At 38.2% G+C, this 24585-nt stretch overlaps 1 protein-coding gene across 1 annotated transcript in view; it reads left to right on the top strand.

Annotated features, from left to right (window-relative positions):
- Positions 1-24585, top strand: part of ABCA13 (ATP binding cassette subfamily A member 13) — a 424215-nt gene that overhangs the window by 387855 nt on the left and 11775 nt on the right. The window contains 1 exon segment of the mRNA XM_017500828.2: positions 9167-9259. Within this exon segment, the coding sequence (XP_017356317.1) occupies positions 9167-9259 (93 nt within the window).

Raw genomic sequence — 24585 nt, 5'->3', positions numbered from 1 at the left:
GCATTATCATTTGAAATGTGAGATTTCTGACAGGACCTCAGAAGACTTTGCTGATTACTGCAGCATTATTAGTTTATATAAAAATACTATTAAATGCTATAACTCAGCATGCATAATCCTATTACACATAAATCTTGCAGCCATTTCTGTAACAAGTGTTAGTGGCTGCAAAGCCAACTTATTGTGAAGAAATCAGCCATTCACCCATTGCTTCATGTTAAAGTAGACTTTTCTTCTTAATTTTCTATCTCTGGGCTTTTTATTATTTTTTAAATTCATTCACTGGTAGGTTTGTCTATATTGCTTAACATTCTCCAATTTTCCCTGCCAGACTGAACTTTCCACTGTTATTTTTTTAAATAGCTTTTTCTGAAGTATAATTTACTTTTCATATAAGTTAACCACTGTAAGTATGGAATTCTATGATTTTTTTTAGTGAATTTATAGACTTTGCAAATGTTACCATAAATAAGCTTTAGAACATTTCTGTTACCTCCCCCAAAATTTTCTCCTGCTTCTTTTCAGTTAAATTATCATTCAAAACCCCCACCTAGGAAAACATTGATTGCTTTCTGTCTCTATAAATTTGCTTTATATGGATATTTCATTAACTGAATCATCTAAATAATCTTTGCATCTGACATTTTTATTTATCATAACATTTTAAAAGTATATCCAATTGTGGTTTATGTCAATAGCTTGCTCCTTTTCGTTCTGAACAGTATTCCATTGTATAGCTATAACAGTTTTGTCTGTCCAGTTACCAGTTGATAAACATTTGGGTTGTTTCCAGTATTTTGCTATTATGAATAACATGTTATGAACAGTCATATAAATGTCTTTGTATGTAAATATATATGTTTTAATTTTTTTAAATTTTTCTCAGAGTCCGATTGCTAGGTTGTAGAGTAAGTTGTGTTTGATAGTTTAAAAAACTGCAAAGTTATTTTCCAAATTGGCCTTATCATTATATGATCCCAGCAATAATGATGAGACGTCTTTATTCCATACCCTTTTCACTACTATCTTTTTTGATTATAGGCAGCCTAGTGACATGAGGTTTTAATTCACATTTTCCTAATGACTAATGCTGTTAGAATCTTTTCATGTGACTGTTGGTTATTTGTATTTATTATTAAGTAAAATATCTATTCAAATATTTCCTTAATCCTCCATTTTTTAAATGGCTTTATATTTTAGAATAGTTTTAGGTTCACTGCAAAATTGAGGGGAAGGAGATATTTTTGTATTCTGAATACAAGTTCCTTGATAGATATATGTTTTGCAAATATTTATTTCTAGTCTATGGCTGTCTTTCCATTTTATTAATGATGTCTTTGGAAGGCAAACATTTTAAATTTTGATTACACTCAGTTTCTCAATTTATTTTTATATGGTTTGTTCTTTTGGTGCATCATCTAAGAATTATTTGTTCAAATAAAGTGCTAAAGATATTCTTTTTTTTTCTAAAAATTTTAGAATTTTAGCTTTTATATTTAAGTTTTTGATTTATATCAAGCTAAATTTTGTGTATAGTATGAGAAAAGAGTATAAATTCACTTTTATGCATGTTAATATCCAATTATTTCAGCACGGTTTCTTGAAAAGATTATCTTTTATATCCCACTAAATTGTTGTAGCACCTTTATTGAAATCAGCTGATTATAATTGTATGGATTTATTTTTGGACTCTCAATTATTATCCATTGATATGTATGCCTATTTTCTCACCAATATAATATCATGTTGATTGTGGTTGTTTTCTATTAAGTTTTGGAAACAGGAAGTGTTAGTCCTTCAGCTTTTTCTTTCTACTACAAAATTTTTCATTCTCTTAAAATACTTTCCAATTTCCTTTGTGATTATCTCTTTGACCCTTAGTTTATTTAGAAGTGTTGTTCAATTTTCTAATATTTGGAAATTTTAAATATTTTTTTCTATTGTTTATTTCTGATTTAATTCTGTTGTAATTAGATAAAATGCTTTTCATGATTTCCATCCTTTTAAATTAGGACTTTTTAAAAAGTTAGGACTTTTTAATGGCCTATCAGAGGAGTTACAGTTTCTGATTTTGTTTTTTCTGATAAAACACCATTATATATATATATATATATATATATATATATATATACTTAGTTTTGCAAATCATATGGTGTGTACTATACTATCCAACTCGACTGTTGCAGTGTGAAAGCTCCCAACAGCATTAGGTAAATGCATAATTGTGTTTGTATTCCAATAAAACTTTATTTATTCATCTCCTCCAACACCCCACATAATGCTAATAGGCTGGATTTAGCCAATGGGCTACAGTTTTCTACTCCAGGCTTAACATGTGGTCTATCCTACAGAACTGGCCATGCAAAGTCATATGTATTCTATAGTAGTTAGATGGAATATTATATATACAGCAAGTTAGTTTGTCAGTGTTGTTTAAGTGTTCTGTATTCTTATGGAATTTTTCCTGGTTATTCTATCAATTACTGAAAATAAGATGTTGAAATCTTCAAGTATAATTGTTACATTTTTCTTTTCCTTCTTTAAATTCTGTCACATTTTGGTTCATGTGCTTGGAGTCTGTGTAGTTAGGTGAATGTGCATTCTTAATTGCTGTCATACTAATATTTTGACTTTCTTATTATGAAATGTCTTTTTTGGGGTCTAGTAGTATATCTCAAAGTATGCTTTATTTTTTAAGATAGCCATTGGCTCTGTCTTTTGGATACTGTTCATATGGTATATCTTTTAATATTCTTTTACTTTCAAATAATTTGTATCGTTGAAGAGAAGCAGTGTTTCCTGTAGATTGTGTATAGTTGGATATTGTGTTTTTCCCAGTCTGACAATGTCTGCCTTTTGTGTGAGGTGTTTAAACCATTCCACATTTCATGTAATTATTAATATGCCTGTAGCAACTTTGGCCATTTTGCTATTTTTTATATAATGTCTCCTAAGTTTCTTGTATCTCTGTTTCTACTTGACAGTCATTTATTTCTCATATAATTATTATAGATTGTTCTCAGGAAGACTGCATATCACTGCAATTTCTCTTTTATATCTTCCTATTCATTTAGTTTCACTATATATATATATATATATATATATATATATTCATTTCCATAAACCTGTCCATATTCATGTAATACAAATATCAAAATTACTCACTGTTAATGAAGAGTGGGGAAGCTTATGATTTATTCTATGATTCTAAAATGGTGGCCTTTAGTTGAAAAGAAGTCTCTGTATTGGATATTTTCCTCTTAACTTAAGGTTCATTTATCATTGCTTCTTCTGGTTCCTTGCCTCAGAGAATCTTGGTATAGCATGAGCATGGAACAAGAAACTGAGGAGAAGAACCTTTTATACTACTTTTCTTACTAGGAGAAGTTGAAACCAGTACAATCAAGAATGACCAACACTACTTTTTCTTGCACATCCAACATTATGAATTCCAATATAACTCTTGAAATCTCTGCATTGCCTAGCCGTATATCTGAACTACTTAGATTAACCAGTGATACAGGAAATTTTGTGTTTATTTTTTGAAGCTGGCACCACTTACGTGGCTGGAGAAGGATAAAGCATGTCAAGGGGAAGGTGCTATACACTTCTTAGCCAGATCTCATGCAAATTCACTCATGATCATGAGAACAGCAACAGTAAAACCTGCCCATGATCTAATCACCTCCACCTACACTCTTCCTCCAACATTGGTAGTTACAATTTGACATGATGTTTGGGCGAGGACTCAAATCCAAATCATATTACAGTGTTTTGTACCTGGCTCCTCCCATATCTCATGTCTTTTCCACATTGCAAAACACAATCAATCATTCCTTCTCAAAATTCCCCCATGTCTTAACTCATTTCAGCATTAACTCAAAAGTCCAGTATAACTCCTGAAATCTCTGCATTGCCTAGCCATATTTCTGAACTACTTAGATTACCCAGCCATACAGGAAATTTTGTGTATGTTTTTTGAAGCTGGCACCTTTTACCTGGCTGGAGAAGGATACAGTATGTCAAGGGGAAGGTGCTACACACTTCTTAACAACCAGATCTCATGAGAATTCTGAACTACTGAGATTGAAACTTAGTCAAAAGTTTCATCTGAGAAAAGGCAAGGCCCTTCTGCATGAGCCTGTAAAATAAAAAACAAGTTAGTTAATTCCAAGATACAATGAAAGTACAGACATTGGGCAAATACACCTGAACCAAAAGGGAAAAATCAGCCAAAAGAGACAGGCTACAAGCCGCAACCAAGCAAGTCCAAAACCCAGCAGGGTAGTCATTAAATTTTAAAGCTCCAAAATAGTCTCTTTTGATTCCATATCTCACTTTCAGGCCACACTGATGCAAGGGGTGAATTGCAAGGCCTTGGGCAGCTCTGCCCCTGTGGTTCTGCAGGGCTCAGCTCCCATGGCTGCTTTCAAGGGCTGGCATTGAGTGCCTGTGACTTTTCCAGGACTGCAGTGCAAGCCGTCGGTAGCTGTACCATTCTGAGGTTTGGAGGATGGTAGCCCTCTTCTCATGGTTTCACTAGGCAGTGCCCCAGTGGGGACACTGTGTGGGTGCTCCAACCCTACATTTTCCATCTACACTGCCCTAGCAGAGGTTCTCCATGAGGGCCATGCCCCTGCAGCAGACTTCTGTTTGGACATCCAGGTGTTTTCATACATCCTTTGAAATCCAGGTGAAGTCTTCTAAGCCTCATCTCTTGCCTTCTGTGTACCTGCAGGCTTACTGCCATGTGGAAGCCACCAAGGCTTGCACCCTTTGAGCAGTGGCCTGGGATCTCTCTGGGGCCATTTAGCCATGGCTGGAGCTGGAGCAGCTGCAAAACAGTGAGCAGTGTCCTGAGATTATGTAGGGCAGTAGGGCCCTGGGTCTAGCCCACAAAATCATTGTTCCCTACTAGACTTCCAGGCCTGTGTTGGGAGGGACTGCCTAGAAGGTCTCTGAAATGCCTTTGAGGCATTTTTCCTATTGTCTTGGCTATTAACTTTTAGCTCTCCTTTATTTATGCAAATTTCTGCAGCCATTCCTCCTCAGAAAATGTGTTTTTCTTTTCTTTTCTTTTTTTTTTTTTTTTTTGTGTGTTTTTTTTTTTTTTCTACCACATTGTCAGGCTGCAAAGTTTCCAAACTTCTATGTTCTGTTTACCTTTTAAATATGAATTTTAATTTCAGGGCATGTCTTTGATCATGCCTAACAAAAGTGAACTTTGCTCCAGTTCCCAATAAGTTTCTCCTCTCAGCCTGGACTTATTGTCCATATCACTGTCAGCATTTTGTTCACAACAATTTGACAAATCTCTAGGAAGTTCCAAACTTTCCCTCATTTTCCTATCTTCTTCTAAGCCCTCCAAACTGTAATGACCTCCACTCATTATCCAGTTCCAAAGCTGCTTCCACATTTTAAGGTATCTTTATTGCAATGCATCAACTTTCTGTATTAGTTTGTTCTCACACTACTATAAAAAAAAGTTTAATTGGCTCACAGTTCCATAACCTGTATACAAAGTATGGCTGGGGAGGCCTCAGGAAACTTACAAGGATGGCAGATGGCAAAGCGGCAGCTGGCATGTCTTACATGGCCAGAGCAGGAGGAAGAGAGTGAGAGGGGAAGGGCTATACACATTTAAAAAAACAGACCTTGTGAGAACTCACTATCGTGAGAACAGCAAGGGGGAAATCTGCCACCACGATCCATTTACCTCCCACCAGCCCCCTTTTCCAACATGAGTGATCACAATTCCACATGAGATTTGGGTAGGGACAAAAATACAAACCATATCAGACCTTCACTTGTCTGAACTATGTTTAAGAAACTAATGTATAAGTGATTTCATATTCTACCTATTTAATTAGAGTACCTACAGTGTACCCATAAGATAATTACTTTTAAATTGAAATTAATTAAATAAATACATCTTTCTATAGGAAAATATATAAGGCATATTTGGAAAATTGCCTTATACAAACATGTATATGGCATATTTGTTATAGTTGCTTAGCGTGAAGTCCAAGAAATACATGTATTTCTTGGACTTCACGCTAAGCAACTATAACAAAGAAACATCAATTTACAGTGGCCTAGATGAGACATATTTTTTCTTCTTGCTTAATTCATGTCAGTGGGCTGTGCATCATCAGGCCAACCAAGTCCTTGGGTTCGTTCCACCATGCCACCATCACAATCATCATGGTTGATGTTGACTCATCATCACTATGTCTACATCCCAGCTCAAGGTCAAGTGGCTTTCTGTATTTCAACATGATCCATAAATTGTACATTCCATTGACCTGAATTTGTTGCATCTCCACATTGAGGTGCATGGAAGGCTGAGAAGTATCTTGAATTGAATGCCCATTAATCTACCTAGAAAACTACTTTATGACTGTTCTCCAATAATATAAATAATACATGCTTCCTGTAGAAGATTTGGATAATGGAAAATGGTAAAAGAGCTAAGGAAAATCCATCATTAGTTGCACTGTTGAGATATTGACAGTCATACTTTTTGTGTGTTTTTTTCCTAGGAAGTTTTTTTCACATACCTGTACAGTCCTCCTAATACACATTGTCATTTTACCATTGCTATATTATGAACTTTTCTCCATGTGATCAATTGACTTTGGTGAACTTCATTTTAATAGCTAACACATGGATGAATGTTCACTTATATGAGTGATATATTCTCCTACTGTGGAACATTGACCTGTTTCCAGATGTTTACTATTGTAAATTAGTTGTTCTATGCGTTTATATTTTCAGTGTTTTCTAAGGTAAGCTCTTAGGAAGGAATTATTGTCAAATTGGTGTTCAAAAAGTTATGCCAATTTTTTTCCTCCCACCAGCAATCTATAAGATGACACATTTAGAATTACAGAGAAAATGGCCTTGACTTTCTGGGTATCTGTTTGATCTGAGAGCTCATTGTTTTTTGAAGTGAGGACTGGAAAAAAAATACCTAATTTTTCTCTGCAATACACAAAGGCACACATGAACACTTTTCCAGCAAGAAAATAGTTTTAAAATCAATTGATTTAATGGTTTATATTTTGTAATTATTTGGTATGTTTATTAGCTACAAGCAGTTCTTTGAATGGTCTCTACATGTTATTTACCCCTTTTATCTATCATATTTTTTATTATTTTGTTTTAAACTAACCATATATGAGTTCTTTTTTTTATTGCATTTTAGGTTTTGGGGTACATATGAAGAATATGCAAGATTGTTGCATAGGTACACACATGGCAGTGTGATTTGCTGCCTTCTTCTCCTTCACCTATATCTGGGATTTCTCCCCATGCTATCTCTCCCCACCTGCCCACCACCCCGTCCCTCCCCCATTTCCCCCCAACAGACCCCAGTGTGTAATGCTCCCCTCCCTGTGTCCATGTGTTCTCATTGTTCAATACCCGCCTGTGAGTGAGAACATGCGGTGTTTGATTTTCTGCTCTTGTGTCAGTTTGCTGAGAATGATGGTTTCCAGGTTCATCCATGTCCCTACAAAGGACATGAACTCATCATTTTTGATGGCTGCATAATATTGCATGGTGTATATGTACCACATTTTCCCTGTCCAGTCTATCATCAATGGGCATTTGGGTTGGTTCCAGGTCTTTGCTATTGTAAACAGTGCTGCAATGAACATTTGTGTGCATGTGTCCTTATAATAGAACGATTTATAATCCTTTGGATATATACCCAGTAACGGGATTGCTGGGTCAAATGGAATTTCTATTTCTAGGTCCTTAAGGAATTGCCACACTGTCTTCCACAATGGTTAAACTAATTTATAGTAGAAATATCAACCTGAACCCAGTGTGTCTACTTAGATTTTTTTTTTTTTTAGAGTCTCACTCTTATCACCCAGGCTGAGTGCAGTGGCATCATCTTAGCTCACTGTAACCTCTGCCTCCTGGGTTCAAGCGATTCTCCTCCCTCAGCCTTCTGAATAGCTGGAATTACAGGTGCCCACCACCACACCCAGCTAATTTTTGTACTTTCAGTAGAGACGAGGTTTCACCATGTTGGCCAGGCTGATCTTGAACTCCCAGCCTCGGGTGATCTGCCCACCTCGGCTTCTCAAAATGCTAGGATTATAGGCATGAGCCATCGTGCCTGGTTGGAATTTTTAAAATGTTAGTTTGCTGTGTTAAGACACAACTAGTACAAACCCCTTCATAGTTTCTTCCATTGCTTTTCAGCTTAGAAAATATGTTCCCATATTCAAATCATTACATGTGTAAGATAGTAACATCTTGTTTGGGGCTCTCTTATCTTGTTCTGATGTTATCTGCCTTGTAATTCTTTAGTGTATTACCGAATTGGAATTATTTTCATTATATAGAAAATATTTATGTTTTCTGGAGCAAGTCTTCTTTCATGATTGTTTTTCTTCTTTTCACTAAGTAATTTTAATGATATACATTATAATTATTTTAAAATTTTCTCATGGGAGTGATAAAATCTTAATTGGATTATACTACATTTTCATTAATATAATATAAATTTCCAATTTTGTAACATATTTTGAATTGAAATGTCAAAATATAATTTAAATTATAATTACACATTAAATGTTATAGTATTGTATTTTATATTGTACACTATATTAAAGTAGAATTTATATTTTACGTATAATTAATTTACTTATATTTTATATTTATACTTAAGGTAACATTTGATATTTACACTAACATATTAATCTTATTTTATGTCACACTAATTTTCAAAACAGTTTTTCCATTTTCAAAATATCCATTATTTACTTCCATGCCTCTTTCCATTGATTCAAGATTTCATTTGTGCCTATTAATAAAACTTTCTTGTTTCTTTTCATAAAACGTTCACATTGCTTTGTGAAGATTATTTTTATTTTTTATTTTTGTACTATTGCTAAATGCTTCTCTCCTACATATTTCATAGCTGATCTTCCTGATGTAAGAAAAGATTTTTTGTTAATTGTATAATTGGCTGTCTAAATAAAACCTTATGGTTTTTAAAAGCATTTTATTTGGTTAACATGAGATTTCTGTATAAAAAATTAAGTAATTTGCCCTAATGGTATCTTGTCTCCTTTTTGCTTTGAAAAGTTTGATTCAAGCCTCCCCTCTTCAGGAAATGGCTCATTTATGTCCTTTCCCTTCCTCGCAGCATGGAGGAGTGTGAGGCTCTTTGCACGAGACTGGCCATAATGGTAGATGGCAGCTTCAAATGTGTTGGTTCTCCTCAGCACATCAAAAACAGGTGCGTTGAAATTCTCTTTTTGCTTAAATATTGACTATGAAATCAATAGCATGATGCAGGGTTATGACTGGAGGTGCCTTAGAGGTAAGTGTGTTCCAATTACCTGCTGGCATAAAATAGGAGATGAAGGCTCTTAGGAAATAAAATACTGTGGTCAGTAAGTGAAAGACACAGCAGCTCCCAAACACAAAGTCTAGTGTTCTCCCTGTAAGGGAGACATTTTGCTTTTCTCTTCCTAGGAAGAGAAAAGCCCTCATTGTAGTGACTTTGGTAGGGGTGACAATAAGATTGAAGAGTTGAGATGATGACAGGACACCAAATGTCCTCTTTACGCACAAAATGCGTTACGAAAAGCCTGTACCAACATGTCCCTCATCCGCAGTGAATCAGAGTTCTACCATTTTTATCCTACCAAACACTATTCTTTTGAAAAAGATCATCAATTTAAGAGGGTAAGAGATGGTTCTTATGGTTGCTTTTCATTTGGATTATGAAAAACTAAAGACTTCTTTCCCGTGCTCATTGATCCTTGATATTTCTTCCTGGATTTAATTCCCTTCATGTCTTTTCTTCAGGTACTTTTTGGAATCTTAATGATTTTGTTATTAATTTGTGTGAGTATCGTTACATCCTAGTATAACATTTAAAAAATAAAGTTGCCTAAATAAATATCAACTTGTTTAACCTGTCATTCTTATGTAGAATAATTTATTCATTTATGTTGATAAATCTCTTATTTTCATGTATTCAGTGTTTTTAAGGTTAGGATTCTCAAGCAAAGATTTGGTAAATAGTCATATGTAAATTTTAAATACTTTTAATTTATGGATAAAATAGCTGTTGCTCAGGATTGAGATGACACAGTAGCGGGTGAGTGTCCATTTTTAGAGTTAGGCACTGCTGCAATGGTCAACCTCACAGTTGCTTGCTGCTTCAAGTCAACCACTGGTCAGATGCACCTACTGGAAACTATTTTTGGTATGTACTCTGCCCACTTTCAATAAGTATCATCAAAACAAAAATAATATTTCATGCTCTCCAGCCTTTATGAATGCCTACATAAAGTTTTATAACCCATTCCTGATTGCTGGGTGATTTATGTCTGATTTATGTTTACAAAAATTTGCTGCAAGAGCCAGCAGGATGAAGCACATGGGGATAGGTTTTCTCAAGCTGGTGCATTCTACACACTGGAAAATCTCTGCCCGCTTCTGAGTTTTGGTTCCAATAATGTGGTACATGGGTTAAGCATGACTTGTTAGTGGATAGGAACGATAGGACTATTTTAAATAAGCAATGGCTTGTGGGTTATTCACTGAAACATCAAACTTAATAAAATTTAAAAAATAATTTGTGGCCAGACATGGTGGCTCGCACCTGTAATTCTAACACCTTGAAAGGATGAAGTGGGAGGATCACTTGAAGCCAGGAGTTTGAGACCAGCCTGGGCAACATAGTGAGACCTCATCCCTACAAAACATTTAAAAAATGATTTGTAAAAATTAAATCCAGGCATGGTGGGGTAAATCTGTAGTACTAGCTAGTTTGGAGGTGGGAGGATCACTTGTGTCCAAGAGATTGAGGTTGCAGTGAGCCATGATTGTGCCACTACACTCCAGCCTGCATGAGAGAGCAGAACCCTGTCTCAAAAATAAGTAAGTAAAATAAAATAAAATAATCTGTAAAGTGTTTATTCTCCTATAACCATAAACCTATAACTAACAAACATGTGATGATGTGTATGTCTATAATATTGAAATAAAGAATAAAGGATTGATCATGACATAGATGATAATAATAACTAGATTTTTCAGAATCTTGGACATCTATACCTGGGAGTCAGCAACATCTGAACCCATCTCTCTGTGTGTGACACGGAGGTGTTGAGATGGGCTAGAAAACTTGTAGTGGGCCTCCTTCCTTCCCCTCTCCATCCCTTTCTTTCCATGAGCATTCACTGTGGCTGATGCCCCTTAAACACTCTTGTCCAGGTAGCATTAAAGCACACAGAAGATGGACTTTTGCCTCAGATATTGTTGCCCTTAACTTAGCAAGCAGTATACAGTCACCTGTGGTAGTCTCACTACAAGGGCAGAAAGGAGACTACCTCCTGCATGTTCTGATGACATCACCATAGGACGTGTTCCTCAGTGGTGACCTCGGATGTTTAGTTTGGAGTGATTTCCAGGAGGACTCTGAGTGCCAAGCCACCCTCTGGGCTCCTGCTGATGGTGACAGCAGCGCAGAGATGAGGGCCTGGCCCTAGTTTCCCAAGTGCAGTCATCACATGACCTCTCTGTTCCCATCTGCTCAGCTGTCACATAGGTCCTTGTAAGCACTAAACAAGCATGAAAGCACTTTAGGAGAAGGCCTTGCACAGTCCATGATTGAATGTTTGCTGCCATTATTATTGCAGGCTATCTGAACAGAACTGACTTTCACCACAGGGCTTCCCATTGGCACTTTGCAAGGGCCGGAGGAGTAGGGAGGGAGGATGGTCCATGAGTAGGCTTATGCAGCAGTCCCTTTGAGAGACAAGAAAAGCCAGAGCTGAAGGCATGGGGATGCATGTGAATGAGTAGTTACTCTGAATCATAGTGTGCGGGGAGCAGTGGCCAAGTTTACGGTCAGGAGATGCCTGGTACAGAGAATAGGAAAAGCCAGAGATGCTCTTGAGATTTGGGATTGGGAGAATTTGAAAACAGCAAGGGAAGAATGAGGAAGAGTAGGGTCTGGGTGTGGAAAGAGGTTCTAAGGAGATAACTCAGGAGAAGGCAAGGGTTTTGGAACGAAGGTTTTGGCTGAATTTGGGAAGGGATCTGAGTGTCAGGATTTCCCCGTGGAGAGGCAAGAGGCTGGTGAGTAGAGTCCCTGGCTTGGGCTGGGTGACATCGGTCCAGAGGGAGAACAGAAGAGAGGAGCTACAGAAATCCCACAGAAGTAGGACCCAAAAGGCAAGGCTGGGGCCTCAGAGACCAGCTGCCCACTGGGAGGGGCAGGTGCAGCAAGAGCCCAAAACGAGAGCCGAGTGAAGTCAGGACAGGGGAGCACGAGGGTTTAGCCACCTTTAGCTTCTGAATTGCAGTGCTGACTTTGACCTCATGAACAGTCAGGAATCCTCAGACTTCAGTGCAGGTCTCATCAAATTTGCCTGGACAGGAGGCTGAGGCTTGCACCTGTTATGGCAGTTTGCTTGGGCAAAGCAGCCATCTTTTAGGGTGAAGGGGGAATGTGGAAAAGAATGTAAGGAAGAGAAAAATGAGGAGCCATAGAATATAGAGGGAAGAATGTATGTGACAAGTAGGGGCAGATACAAAAGAGGAAAAAACAAAATGGAAAGTGAAGTAAAATTGCCCAAACCAAAGAACCCTCCCTACCTCACTCTGGTGCAGGCACAGCCCTCAGAGAAATGGGACCTCAGATGAGAAACAGACGCCGCCACCCCCGGGCTCCCTGAGTTCATCCCACCTTCCTGAGCCTGCGGAACAAGACCCAAGCACAGGGATCATGTCGTACCCCAATCTGTGGGTGGCACTCTTTCTTTCCCACCCTCTGTCAGTTCAGTTGACCCCATACACCCATGCCTGACTATGTTCTGATTCTCTTCCCCCCTGCTGTGCTCATTTAAATTCCTTCCTTGTGTCCTAAACACAACCCACATGCACTTTATCATCAGAGAAGGGTTTCTGCAGAGGACACCAAATCCCATTGCCATGCTCCTAACAGGGCATTAAGGCTCCAGCATCCTGCTTCATGCTCAGACCGACCTCTTCCCTAGCCCACTGTTTTAAAATATAGTGTATTGACAGAAATATTGAAGTACAATAAGGCTAACAGATCAGGAGATGACTGCCTTTGAAAATACCATGTATTCATTTCCAAGAATAGGGGCACAGCACACAGGGACACATGAAGGAATATCAGGTCAGCCAGGAGGCAGAGGGCAACTGGAAGGAAACATGAGCAAGAGCTTGTATTGTGGTTTCCATTGGAAGGAATGGGCAAAACATGGCAAACAGGCCTAGGGTTTTCTGGTTTGAATAATTGTATTGGGCTGTGCAGCACAGGTTTGTCCTTAGTTGTGTAGGACTTGTCCCTGGGGTGACTGCGGGAGGTGGGCTGTGGCTTAGCATGTGAAAGCTTCTTAGAAGAGGTGGTTGAGATGATGTATGCTCTGGGTCAGCTGGTTTGTATTTGAAAAATGAATTTATGTACAAGTTGTTCTTTAGAAATTGGCTAATTCCGGGAGGGGCAGTTCTTCCAGAGTCAGCAAGTCCCCACATTTTCAAAGTATTAGAATACAGAAGATAAAAGATTACAGTTAACATACCCGCTCCAGGACTCACTGAGGCTGAGTGGAGCCACAAGTGCAGGGTCCATCACACTCTCCCCGCCTGGAGGAAGCCAGACTTGCCCACTTTGCAGAGGAAGGCAGGGAGTTCTGGCCTTGCCAAGGGTTCTGAAGTCCCCATCTTCTTCCCTGGTACAGAGTTTTGTTCTTTCTGGAAATCTTTTTGATAGCTGGTTTCAGAGCTATTATCTAGATAATGAATTTTCAAACAATTTGAGGTTATAGAGTTGTATTAAAAAATAAGTTCCTTGGAACTCTTGTCTATGGATAATCTAAAGCTCTGTGTGACCGGTCTGTATCAATCACCCATGGAGAAGGGCCTTGAAGGAAAAACAGTGCAAGAGGCCGTTATCCAGTGTGTATGTCTATCCATTGAAATCCAGTTGTTAACGTTAACTCTGGTGTTATTTCTCAGCTGAGTAACAACTTAGGAAAAGTCAATCAATATTAGATCTTTTGCTGGTAAAATTGAGGTTATTTGCTTCTGACACTCAATACTTCTTTAACAAATGTTTGTCGAAACCTGGCAAGGGGATGCAGAAGTATGTTAAATGCAGCTCATGCTTGCTTTGATGCTTACAAGTGCAGAGAGTGAGCCCTGCAGACACCTGGTGACTTCACAAGGCCTAATAGGCAGGCAACATAGAAAAGGTATCAACTAGAGTGTTCAGCGAAAGGGTCATATATGCCAAGTGGCCTCCAAACCCAGGAAAAGCCGAGAAACCAAAGGAGGAAACAAATTCAGTTTGTTGGTAAAGGGCAATTTCCTGGGGTACTTATAAACGGAAGTGTGGTCTTGGGAAGCAGCAAGACAGATAGATCTCTGCATCATTACTTCCTGGACTCAGGGCTCATGTATCATAGTGAAAGGGCACCTACTCTAGAGAGACAATTAAAGATGCCCTCCAGAACAGGCAAGAGCGCTACATGTGTCATGGCCTGTCATTTGTGCGATAACATCACGGTCGCCCTGATCTAAAGGCAGGAGCACATATTCTTACAGGAAGGACAGGAAGTGAGATAGGAATCAAGAGGCACTTGTGGGACTGGGCTAACCAGAAATCATTGTGGTAGATTAGCATCCGTGATGGAGTCACTTTGAAAATACCATGTATTCGTTTCTTCCACATGGAGAAGGAGGAGGAGGAGGCTTTTTTTAGTTTGAAAAAATAGAGAAATATCTTAGACCTGGAAGTACAGGCAAAATTTGGTTAAAACGGGATTTAATTCTAGATTGTATTTAGCAATGAAAACATCATTGCAGAATCAGAATTTGAGAGCAAGTAAAAGGGACAGACATATACCAGTCAAAGCAAAGTTTAGATTTCAACATGAAAAATAAAGGAAATCCTACATCTCAGTAAAAGCAGCATGACTATTTTAAATGTTCTTTGAGCAACCCTTGGCTTTGTGGCCTTAACTTGGTTTCAGCAGCTCAGCACTATTTCGTTTGGGGTTGGATAATTCTTGGTTGTGGGAGGTTGTCCTGGGCATGTAAGATGTTTACCATCATCCTTGGCATGTGTGGCACCCTCACCCCAATTATGAAAACTAAAATGTTTTCTGGGCAACAAATTGTCCTGGTTGAGAACCACTGTCTCAGCTGTTACTTTGTTCTATGTCCCCAGAGACATAGAACTTACTGGGAAACCTAGATACAAAAATAGTTAGACCATATTCTCCAAAACATATTAGCCAGTCAACCCTGCCTTTTCTTTGGCCAGATCTCTTGAAACGTGTCCTGCTTAGTGGTTAAGAGGAGGCAGGTGTATGAAGTAGCATTATGTCAGCAAATGGGCATACTCATCTTTCATCTCTTTTATTTTCACCATTTGTTATAGTCTCTTACCTTTTGTCCTGAGCAAGGTATATAGATTATCTAGCAAGCTGGACAATAATATTGAGAACTAATTCTTATATAGTACTTACTGTATGTCAGCTCTAAGTGCCTTATACATAGGAATCAACTTATTCCTCATGACAATCCTACAAAGTAGCTGTTATTATTACCCTTCATTTTATAGGTATAAAATAGTAGTAGTCGTTGAAAGGTTGAGTGACTTTTCCAGGATTACCACCTAGTAAGTAGAGGGGCTGAGATTTGCATCTCAGCATTCTGGTCTACTTTGCTCTATGATGCATCACCTCATGATTGTCCTCATTTAATAAAGGAAAGAAGTGAGGCTCCTACCTGTGGTGGAGCTGCCTTTCAACTGCAGCCAATCTAACTCCAAGCCTGCAGGTCTGGTCACCATTTCTGCTTCCTCCTGCTGGAGCACTTCCCAGAACTGTAAGCATGGACATGCAAAATCCTGCTGCATCTTCAATGGCATCTGCACCAGCAGCTCTCTCTTGTGGACATGTCTCTTGGTAAAGTTTTAACATCTTTTCCATTCCTATTGAGACCTCATCACCCTATTCATTTAATAAGTAATTCCTAATTTCCTGAGAGATACCGCCTGTCAACTAGCTTTTTGATGGGCTCTCACAAAGTTTTTATTTCTTCATCATTGTTCTCTTTCTTTGGGTCTGTATCTGAGAATACAATCTGCCTCTTTATTAAGTATTTTTCATCTGTTCGTTGATAACATGATCACTTTTTCTTTCCTTCTGTCTGTGGTTTCATTCTCCTTTATACCCTTGATCTTTTCACAGTTCCAAGCAGTTATTTGTCTATTACAACAGAAGATCAATCACACTGACTTAACCGTATTCATTGTTATTTGTAGTAAGGATCCGGAGGTAACTGGTTATTGGCATTTCTTAAGAGGTCCTGGCCTGACAGTATGGGTGTTCCCGAAGTGACTGCTGTAGGCTCCACGCGACATATCTATGTTCTGAGCAACAACTGAGAGAAGAAGAGAAAAGCAAAAAGAGCACATGCCACTGTCTGTTTCCTCTTGAAGTAGCTTTCTGACAGAGTAACACCCAGCAACTTGTACTTAGGTTTATTTGTTACCCTGGCGACAAAAAATCTAAGCAATGCAGATGTTAGCTGGCACCTTGCCACCTAAATAAGGTTAGGTTTCTGTTCCCAAGGAAGACAGGGAACATGGATATGGAGTGGAAAGCCTGCAGCCTCACTCATTCACTTGACTGGAATCTTCTGCTCAGTTGAGGGTAGGTCATTAGGTTGAGCAGTTGAGCAGAACAGATTCTTGGGCTTTCAATTTAAGATTGTCATATGCTTTGAAAGAGCCCTATAAGTAATAGAGATTCATGAGTTTATGTGTGAGCACATGATAGTGTGTGTGTCTGTGTGTGGCTCAGTTAACAACAGAGGAGAGCTGGAGAGAAGTAATACTCACCTAATAGCCACATGTGGCTAAAACAACCCTTTTGGGCACTGAAGTTATGTCCCAGGCAATTAGAGTTACATCCTCAAATCCTCTACATGTAATAAACTGAGCACATAATGGTGCCCTGGTAGCTAGACGCCTTTGTACTTGCAGACACTGGGCATATTTGTAACTCACCTGGAGAAAGCCATTAACAGCTGCATGTGACACCTGTTTGCTTTCTCCTCTCTTGGACCTGACTGACACAGGAGGCTTAAGTCTGACTGGTAAAAACACTCTTCTCAGGGAGAAGAAATAAAGAATGCTTCTGAAGCACAGAGTTTCTAATTTGAAATACCCAGGCCAATTTATGATTTTGGGGTAAGGGAGGATAAAACCTGTTTTATTGCTTGTCTATTTGTTTGTTTGGTTTTTGTTGAGACAGAGTTTCACCATTGCTGCCCAGGCTAGCCTGCAATGGTGCAACCTTGGTTTACTGCAACCTCCGTCTCCCGGGTTTAATCGATTCTCCTGTCTCAGACTCCGAAGTAGCTGGGATTACAGGCATGTGCCACTATGCCCAGCTAATTTTGTATTTTTAGTAGAGACAGGGTTTCACCATGTTGGTCAGGCAGGTCTTGAGCTCCTGACCTCAGTTGATCCACCAGCCTCAGTCTCCCAAAGTGCTGGGATAACGGGTGAGCGACCATGCCCAGCCTGGGTTTTTGTTTGTTTGTTTTTATTTAAAAAAAAATCACAGTTTCAAATGATTTAGAGATTATGAGAATTTACATTTCCTTGAGTTGTCAACTGAAAATGTTGGGAACAAACAATAAAAATAGAATAAACTTCAAAGGATCCCATCATAGATGTGTTACATAGCTGTTAAAGTTAAAATATAGTTTTAACTTTAAGTCTAGAGGGGTTTGTTTGTGTATTTTTTTTTCCTTAAAAAAAATGAAAGGAGGCAGAATGATGTTTGAGCTCTCAAGCTACCACTATCTGAGTAGCTGCAAATTAATATATCACCTTATGTGGCACCATATGCTTTAGTGTGGCAACTTTGACTTAATACATCTATAAACCATTACTATAATCATAACATCTCAGATTAAGATTGCATCACCAGATAATGAAGTGGATCATTTAAAAGTGTGATAGATAATTCAGTATGTTTATGTCATTTTCACAAATGGGGAAGGAAGTTTGTACATGAGCACATAAAATAATTTCTACCATAATGTGGAACTATGGAATGATGTGCTACTGAGTTATATTTTTCTACATTTTACTTCAGCTTAAAGCATCATATAATTTATCTGCTGCTACTAACCACTGAATTGATTATCTTTACTAGAAATGATTATGAGAAAGAATATAGCACACCTTCATATCCTCAGCATGTTTCACCTCAACTGCTATGTGTTATTTGTCATCTCATTTGTTTTCACAGCATCATGTTGTATGAACACAATGTTGCTCTGACATAACTATCTGGGAAGAGTTTCTGATTCTCATGCCATTCTCATGCTGGGCATTTTGGTTAGCTGCCTCTGGTCTTGGAAATTCAGGTCATGAGCAATATCACTGGTGATGTCACTTTACCAAAAGTAAACATTCTGCATTCATTTTCTAATATTTTCTGTAAGAACAAACAGAATGCTTTTCCTTCACGATGAAGATGGAAAATAGAAGTGTTGGAGATATTTTTAAATGGGCAAAGTTGTTGGAAACTCAGACTCACATCATGAGTCCTGTTCATTCATTTACGTTTATTGAGTAACCACTTTGTTAGAAATGATGAAAATGTGATTCTTAATCTCAATAAACTCGGCATAGTGTCAGAGACAGGAACATAACAATGAATGCAACACAATGTGATAATTGTTCTAAGTGACTGGTGAACAAAATGCTGTGTGATGCACCTCTGTTGAAACCTGCAAGCATTACTGGATGTTTACATAGTGCCAAGTCTTGGGATTAAGTGGGCAGTAAGGCATGAGCCCTGTAAGAACTGGACTAGACACAGAAATACAAAATTATATAAGAAAGACCACTATAGCCACAAGAAAGTTTCAAAGCCCATAAGGTATGAGTTAGGAGGAGGAAGAATGCACAACCACCCTTTTAGGGGAAGGATTGGCACAGGTGGTTTTAAGGGTGAGGAGGAATTTAAACCACGTGTATGCTTAACCAGCTAAGCAACTATGAATGCTTTAGGGGTAGTGGCACAGAGACGAACAATGCAAACCATGTTTGGAGCAGCTTAACTGTAAATAGAATATAGGTGGAATTGTGAGGCATATGCTTGAAGAGAATCTTTGGGACGGAATCATGGGAAATATTAATTTTAAGGTAAAAAAATGGCCAAAAAAATGGAGGAACAGGGGAAGCAACAAGAAACAGGGGAATAAATGGGCTACTAAACAGAAATTTTTATCCTCTAGCAGGAAGTTAAATAAGACAAACTGAAGTCAGTTGGTGACCGAGCACAAGGAACAGACAGCATGGGTGTGGGAGACATTGGAGAACACGATGATAAAACTTCACTGCTGGCTGACCTGAGCTTGAGAAAAGGAGGTGCCTTTGGGTTTGGGACACGGAAAGATAGTGATGTCGTTAGAGAAACAGAAGGTGGGTGGGCTGTGAGGGTGAGGAGGATTCTGGGTATTAAGTGTGTTCCTAGGGAAGTACTGATGGGCTGTTTGGAGAATTCCTATGAAGAAGGATATGTTGATACTCATATCCTTTTTGCTATGGTAAGAGTTAGGAAAGAAAATATAAAGTTGGAGGTGATTATTGCATATGGTTGAGACAGAGGAATAAGTAGCTGGACTCATCACAGTTTTGAACCAATATGTATAAACTCTGAAGTAAAGTGAGCTGAGCTCAAATTCATGCTGTTGCATTTATTTTACTTATTGCTAAACATAGGCAATTTGCCAAATGCTTTCTGTACATGATCTCATTTAATTCTTGTTACGTAATGGCTATTATTGTACGCACTTCCCATAAGAAAACTGAGACCTAAAGAATTTAAGCAGTTGGCTCAACAGAGTTAGTATTGAGAAAAGCAGTTTTCAAACTCAATTTTTTGACTCTAAGTTTCTTATTTTTTCCATACCACTTCAACAGTCTCAACCAACTTTGGGTATAACTGACTAAAGAACAAAGCTTTGCTTCAAGTACCTGTCATGGACACCTGCATGATGAAACCTACACACTTTACTCTTCTGTTGAATTTACTTCCTTGTATTTACTGAGAAAACATACTATCTTCTTTTAAAAAAATGCACAGACTCCTCTTTGAAAGCCTGGTTTGATGAAATAAAAGAGATCTAGAGTAAGTCTTTTACTCATTTACTCATTTACTACCTACATAACTTGGAAAAAGTTAACATTTCTGGAGGTACTTTTTTTCTTTAATGGAGATAATAATACATATTTTATAGTATTTTGAAAAGAAATGAAGGAATATACCAATCATTTTTCCACCTATGTTAATCTATTTGCTGTTACTATAACAGAATACCAGAGACTGGGTAATTTTTTTTTTTTTTTTGAGACAGAGTTTTGCTCTTGTTGTAATGGCTCCATCTCAGCTCACCACAACCTCTGCCTCCCAGGTTCAAGTGATTCTCCTGCCTCAGCCTCCTGAGTAGTTGGGATTACAGGCACACGTTACCACACCTGGCTGGGCTTCTCCATGTTGGTCAGGCTGATCTCGAACTTCCACCTCAGGTGATCCACCTGCCTTGGCCTCCCAAAGTGCTTGGATTATAGTTGTGAGCTACCGTGCCCGGCCAAGACTAGGTAATTTACATAGGAAAGAGTTTCATTTAGTTCAGAATTCTGGAGGCTGGGAAGTCCTAGATTTGGTGGCTGCCTCTGGTCCACTTCTGGTGAGGGCCTAGTGCTGCGTGATAGCATGGCAGAAGCACAGAAGTACAAGTGCAAGCTAAAAGAGGCAGGCACAAGGGGTCAAGCTTGCTGTGTAACAAGCAACTTTAAAGAGAACTAACCTAGTTCCCCGAGAACTAACCCAGTCTCGAATGAACAGCATTAATCCATTAATGAGGGAAGAATCTCCTTGACACAAACACCACCCACTTAGTCCTATCTCCCAACACTACCACATTGAGAAATTGAGATTCCAATATGTGAACTTCTGAGGGACACCTTCAAGACATAACACCACCTCAACGTGTTATGCTTTCTCTTTCCCCCACTGTAAAGTCTTTCCCAAGAGAAACACATGACTAGTTCCTTCAGTTCTCTGCTCAACCGTCCCTTCTTCAGAGAGGTCTCCAGTATCGATTCTGTCCATTCATAGAAGCAGAAGAACGCCTAGATGTTAGCCAATAACATGCCTATATAGGAATAAGACTGTGTTCCCACTTTCCCTACAGCTACATGTGACCAAAGAGTTTTAGTGAGAAGAGATATCCACAATTTCAGGGATATGAATTTGCAAAGAGAGACATGCATGTTTCTTCCCTTCCTTCCTCTTGGTTTATGCAGATGTGATGGCTACAGATGAAGCAGCCATCTTGAGCCACGAGGAAATCTTAGCAATGGAGACCTCTGAAGCAGAGCAATAATACAGAACAAGCTAAAGAAATGCATTTTCTGCTCTGTCTGCCTGACATCAGACTTTAAACACTAACATCCCTGCTACTTTGGGTCTTCTGTCACTGTAAATGAGTCTGAACAGACTAATATTCCCTGTGACATATTAAATATAGCATTAATTTATTTGCATGGTTATTGTTTATGTCTGCCCAGTAGAATATAAACTTTCTGAGGGTAAAACCTTTGCTTCTGTTTACGTCTGTATCCCCACCATTTGAAATAGTGCCAGGCCCATAAATGTTCTCAACATATTTGTGAACAAATTAGTTGAATGTATTAATAATGAATGTAAAATTCCTAGTATATGGAAGCTTTTTGCTTAATGGGAATTCCTTTCAGAATGCTGTGACTAGACTCTGAAAGATGAATCAGATGAGGCCACTCAAGCATTCAGCTTCTGCCTAGCTTAATAAACAACTGCTACTAAGAACAGCAACTGACCCCTTTGATGGAGACTTTCACTCCAATCCCATTTATCTTTAGACAGGGTGAAGCCTGCTTTCTCTCAAAACAGTCTGCATTATTCATGATTAGTTTGCTGCTTTTCAAAACTGGACTCTGTCTATCTTCAGCATCTCCACTAACAGAAACTATCAGGTGTGTGATTCAGGCCTAAATGCTGCCATGGCCTTGGCAATATTGTCATGTCACCTTCTCTGCTGCATAGCCAGACTTAGTGATTGTGCACACTGGCTTGCCAAGAATTAATGTACACTGCAGACAGCAAAAATATGCCATTCCAGAATCCAACTGTACACTATGGGATTATGATTTCCTATTGTAAATACAGCCTAAGCATAAGAAAACATAGCCTCACAAGGAAATGGATTTCTACACTTCAGGTTTAAAATGTGTCTGGATTGGGATTTGGGAGAAGATTTATTTACTCTGAGTTCAAACTATCAGCCTAAAATGTGTGTGTGTGTGTGTGTGTGTGTGTTTATTTTTAAATGTACCAATCCACATTTCTTTGTTTCATAGTTATCTTACAAATTTTATGTTTTTTATTCTATTTTCATAAAAGAACAAAAAAATTCCTAAACATCATTTACATTTTGGTACAAAAAATACTGCAAAGATTATAAAAACTCAGTGGCTTAAAAAAATCATTTGCCCTGAAGGACGTGCAGGTTTTATGGAGATGAGCTGGCCTGGTGTGGACTTCTGCACCTGTCCCTTGTCATCCTGGGATTGGTGTCTGGAAACTTGAGGCACCAGAAGGGACAGGCCAAACTGCACAAGGATGAATCAAGCCTCTGGTCACATCACAGCTACTAATGTCCTTTTAGCCAATCAAGTCACATGGCTAGCCCAAAATAAAAGCATAGAATGGTACTCCCACTCATAGAGGAAGAACACCACATATAGCTACATGGCAAAGGACACAGAAGTAGGAAGGAGAAGAATTGGAGCTGTATTTACAATCTACTACAATCTCCAAAAAATTTGGAACCAGTTTTTTAAATTATTGTTATCTATTTCTTGGCCTTTTTGCTCTACTTTTTCTTTTAGGAGAGCTTCCTAGATTTAAAATTTTTATTTATTTTAATTTTGAAGAGCTTTTTTGTTTCTAGATTACTACTCTAAATCTTTTATATAATACCCTGTTAATATTTCAGGGATAAAATGTCTTTTATTACTTCTTTTTAAAAACTTTTAGTTTTAGCGGTACATGTGCAGATTTATTATATAGGTAAATTGCATGTCATGGGGTTTGGTGTACAGATAGATTATGTTATCACCCAGGTAATACACATAGCATCCTATAGGTAGTTTCTCAATCTTCATTCTCCTCCCATCCTCCATCCTCAAGTAGGCTCCAGTGTCTGTTGTTTCTTTCTTTGTGTCCGTGTATACTCCTTGTTTAGCTCCCACATATGTGTGAACATGTGGTATTTGTTTTTCTGTTTCTGCATTAGTTCAGTTAGGTTAATGGCCCCCAGCCCCATCCATGTTGCTGCAAAGGCATAATCTTGTTCTTTTTGATGACCGCACAGTATTCCATGGTATATATCAAACACATTTTCTTTAGTTGATGGTCACTTAGGTTGATTCCATGTCTTTGCTACCATGAATATGTGCTGCAATGAACATATACATGAACGTGTCTTTATGGTAGAGTGATTTGTATTCCTTTGATATAACCAATAATGAAATTTCTTTATGGTAGAGTCACCAAACTGGTTTCCACAGTGGCTGAACTAATTTACATTCCCACAAACAGTGGATAGGTATTCCCATTTCTCCACAGCCTTACCAACATCTATTTTTTTTTCTTTTTAATAATTGCCATCCTGACTGATGTGAAAAGGTATTTCACTATAGTTTTGATTTGCATTTGTCTGATGATTATTGAGGATGAGCATTTTTTTCATATGTTTGTTGGCTGCTTATAGATCTTCTTTTGGGAAGTGTCTGTTCATGTCTTTTGCCCTTTCTTTAATGAGGTTATTTGTTTTTTGCTTGTTAAGTTCCTTATAGATTCTGGTATTAGACCCTTGTTGGGTGCACAGTTTGCAAATATTTTCTGTCATTCTGTGGGTTGTCTTTTTGTTTTTTACTCCGTTGATAGTTTCTTTTGCTTTGCAAAAGCACTTTAGTTTAATTAGGTCTCACTTGTCAATTTTTATTCTCGTTGGAATTGCTTTTGGGGACTTAGTCATAAATTATTTCTCAAGGCTGATGTCCAGAATGATATTTCCTAGGTTTTCTTCTGTGATTTTTTTTTTTTAGTTTGTAGTCTTACATTTAAATATTTAATCCATTTTAATTTTTATACATGGTGAAAGATGGGGATGCAGTTTCATTCTTTTGCATATGGCTAGCCACTTATCCCAGCACTATTTATTAAACAGGTGGTCCTTTCCCCATTGTTTATTTTTGTCAACTTTGCTAAAGATTAGATGGTTGTAGGTTTGCAATTTTATTTCTGGGTTCTCTAATCTTTTCCATTGGTCTATGTGTCTGTTTTTGTACCAGTACCATGATGTTTTGGTTATTGTAGCCTTACAGCATAGTTTGGAGTCAGATAATGTAATGCCTTCAGCTTTGTTCTTTTTAATTAA

The sequence above is a fragment of the Cebus imitator genome, unplaced genomic scaffold (assembly GCF_001604975.1).
Source record: "Cebus imitator isolate Cc_AM_T3 unplaced genomic scaffold, Cebus_imitator-1.0 Scaffold272, whole genome shotgun sequence".
NCBI lineage: Eukaryota > Metazoa > Chordata > Mammalia > Primates > Cebidae > Cebus > Cebus imitator.
This window is presented reverse-complemented; position numbering and strand designations above follow the sequence as displayed.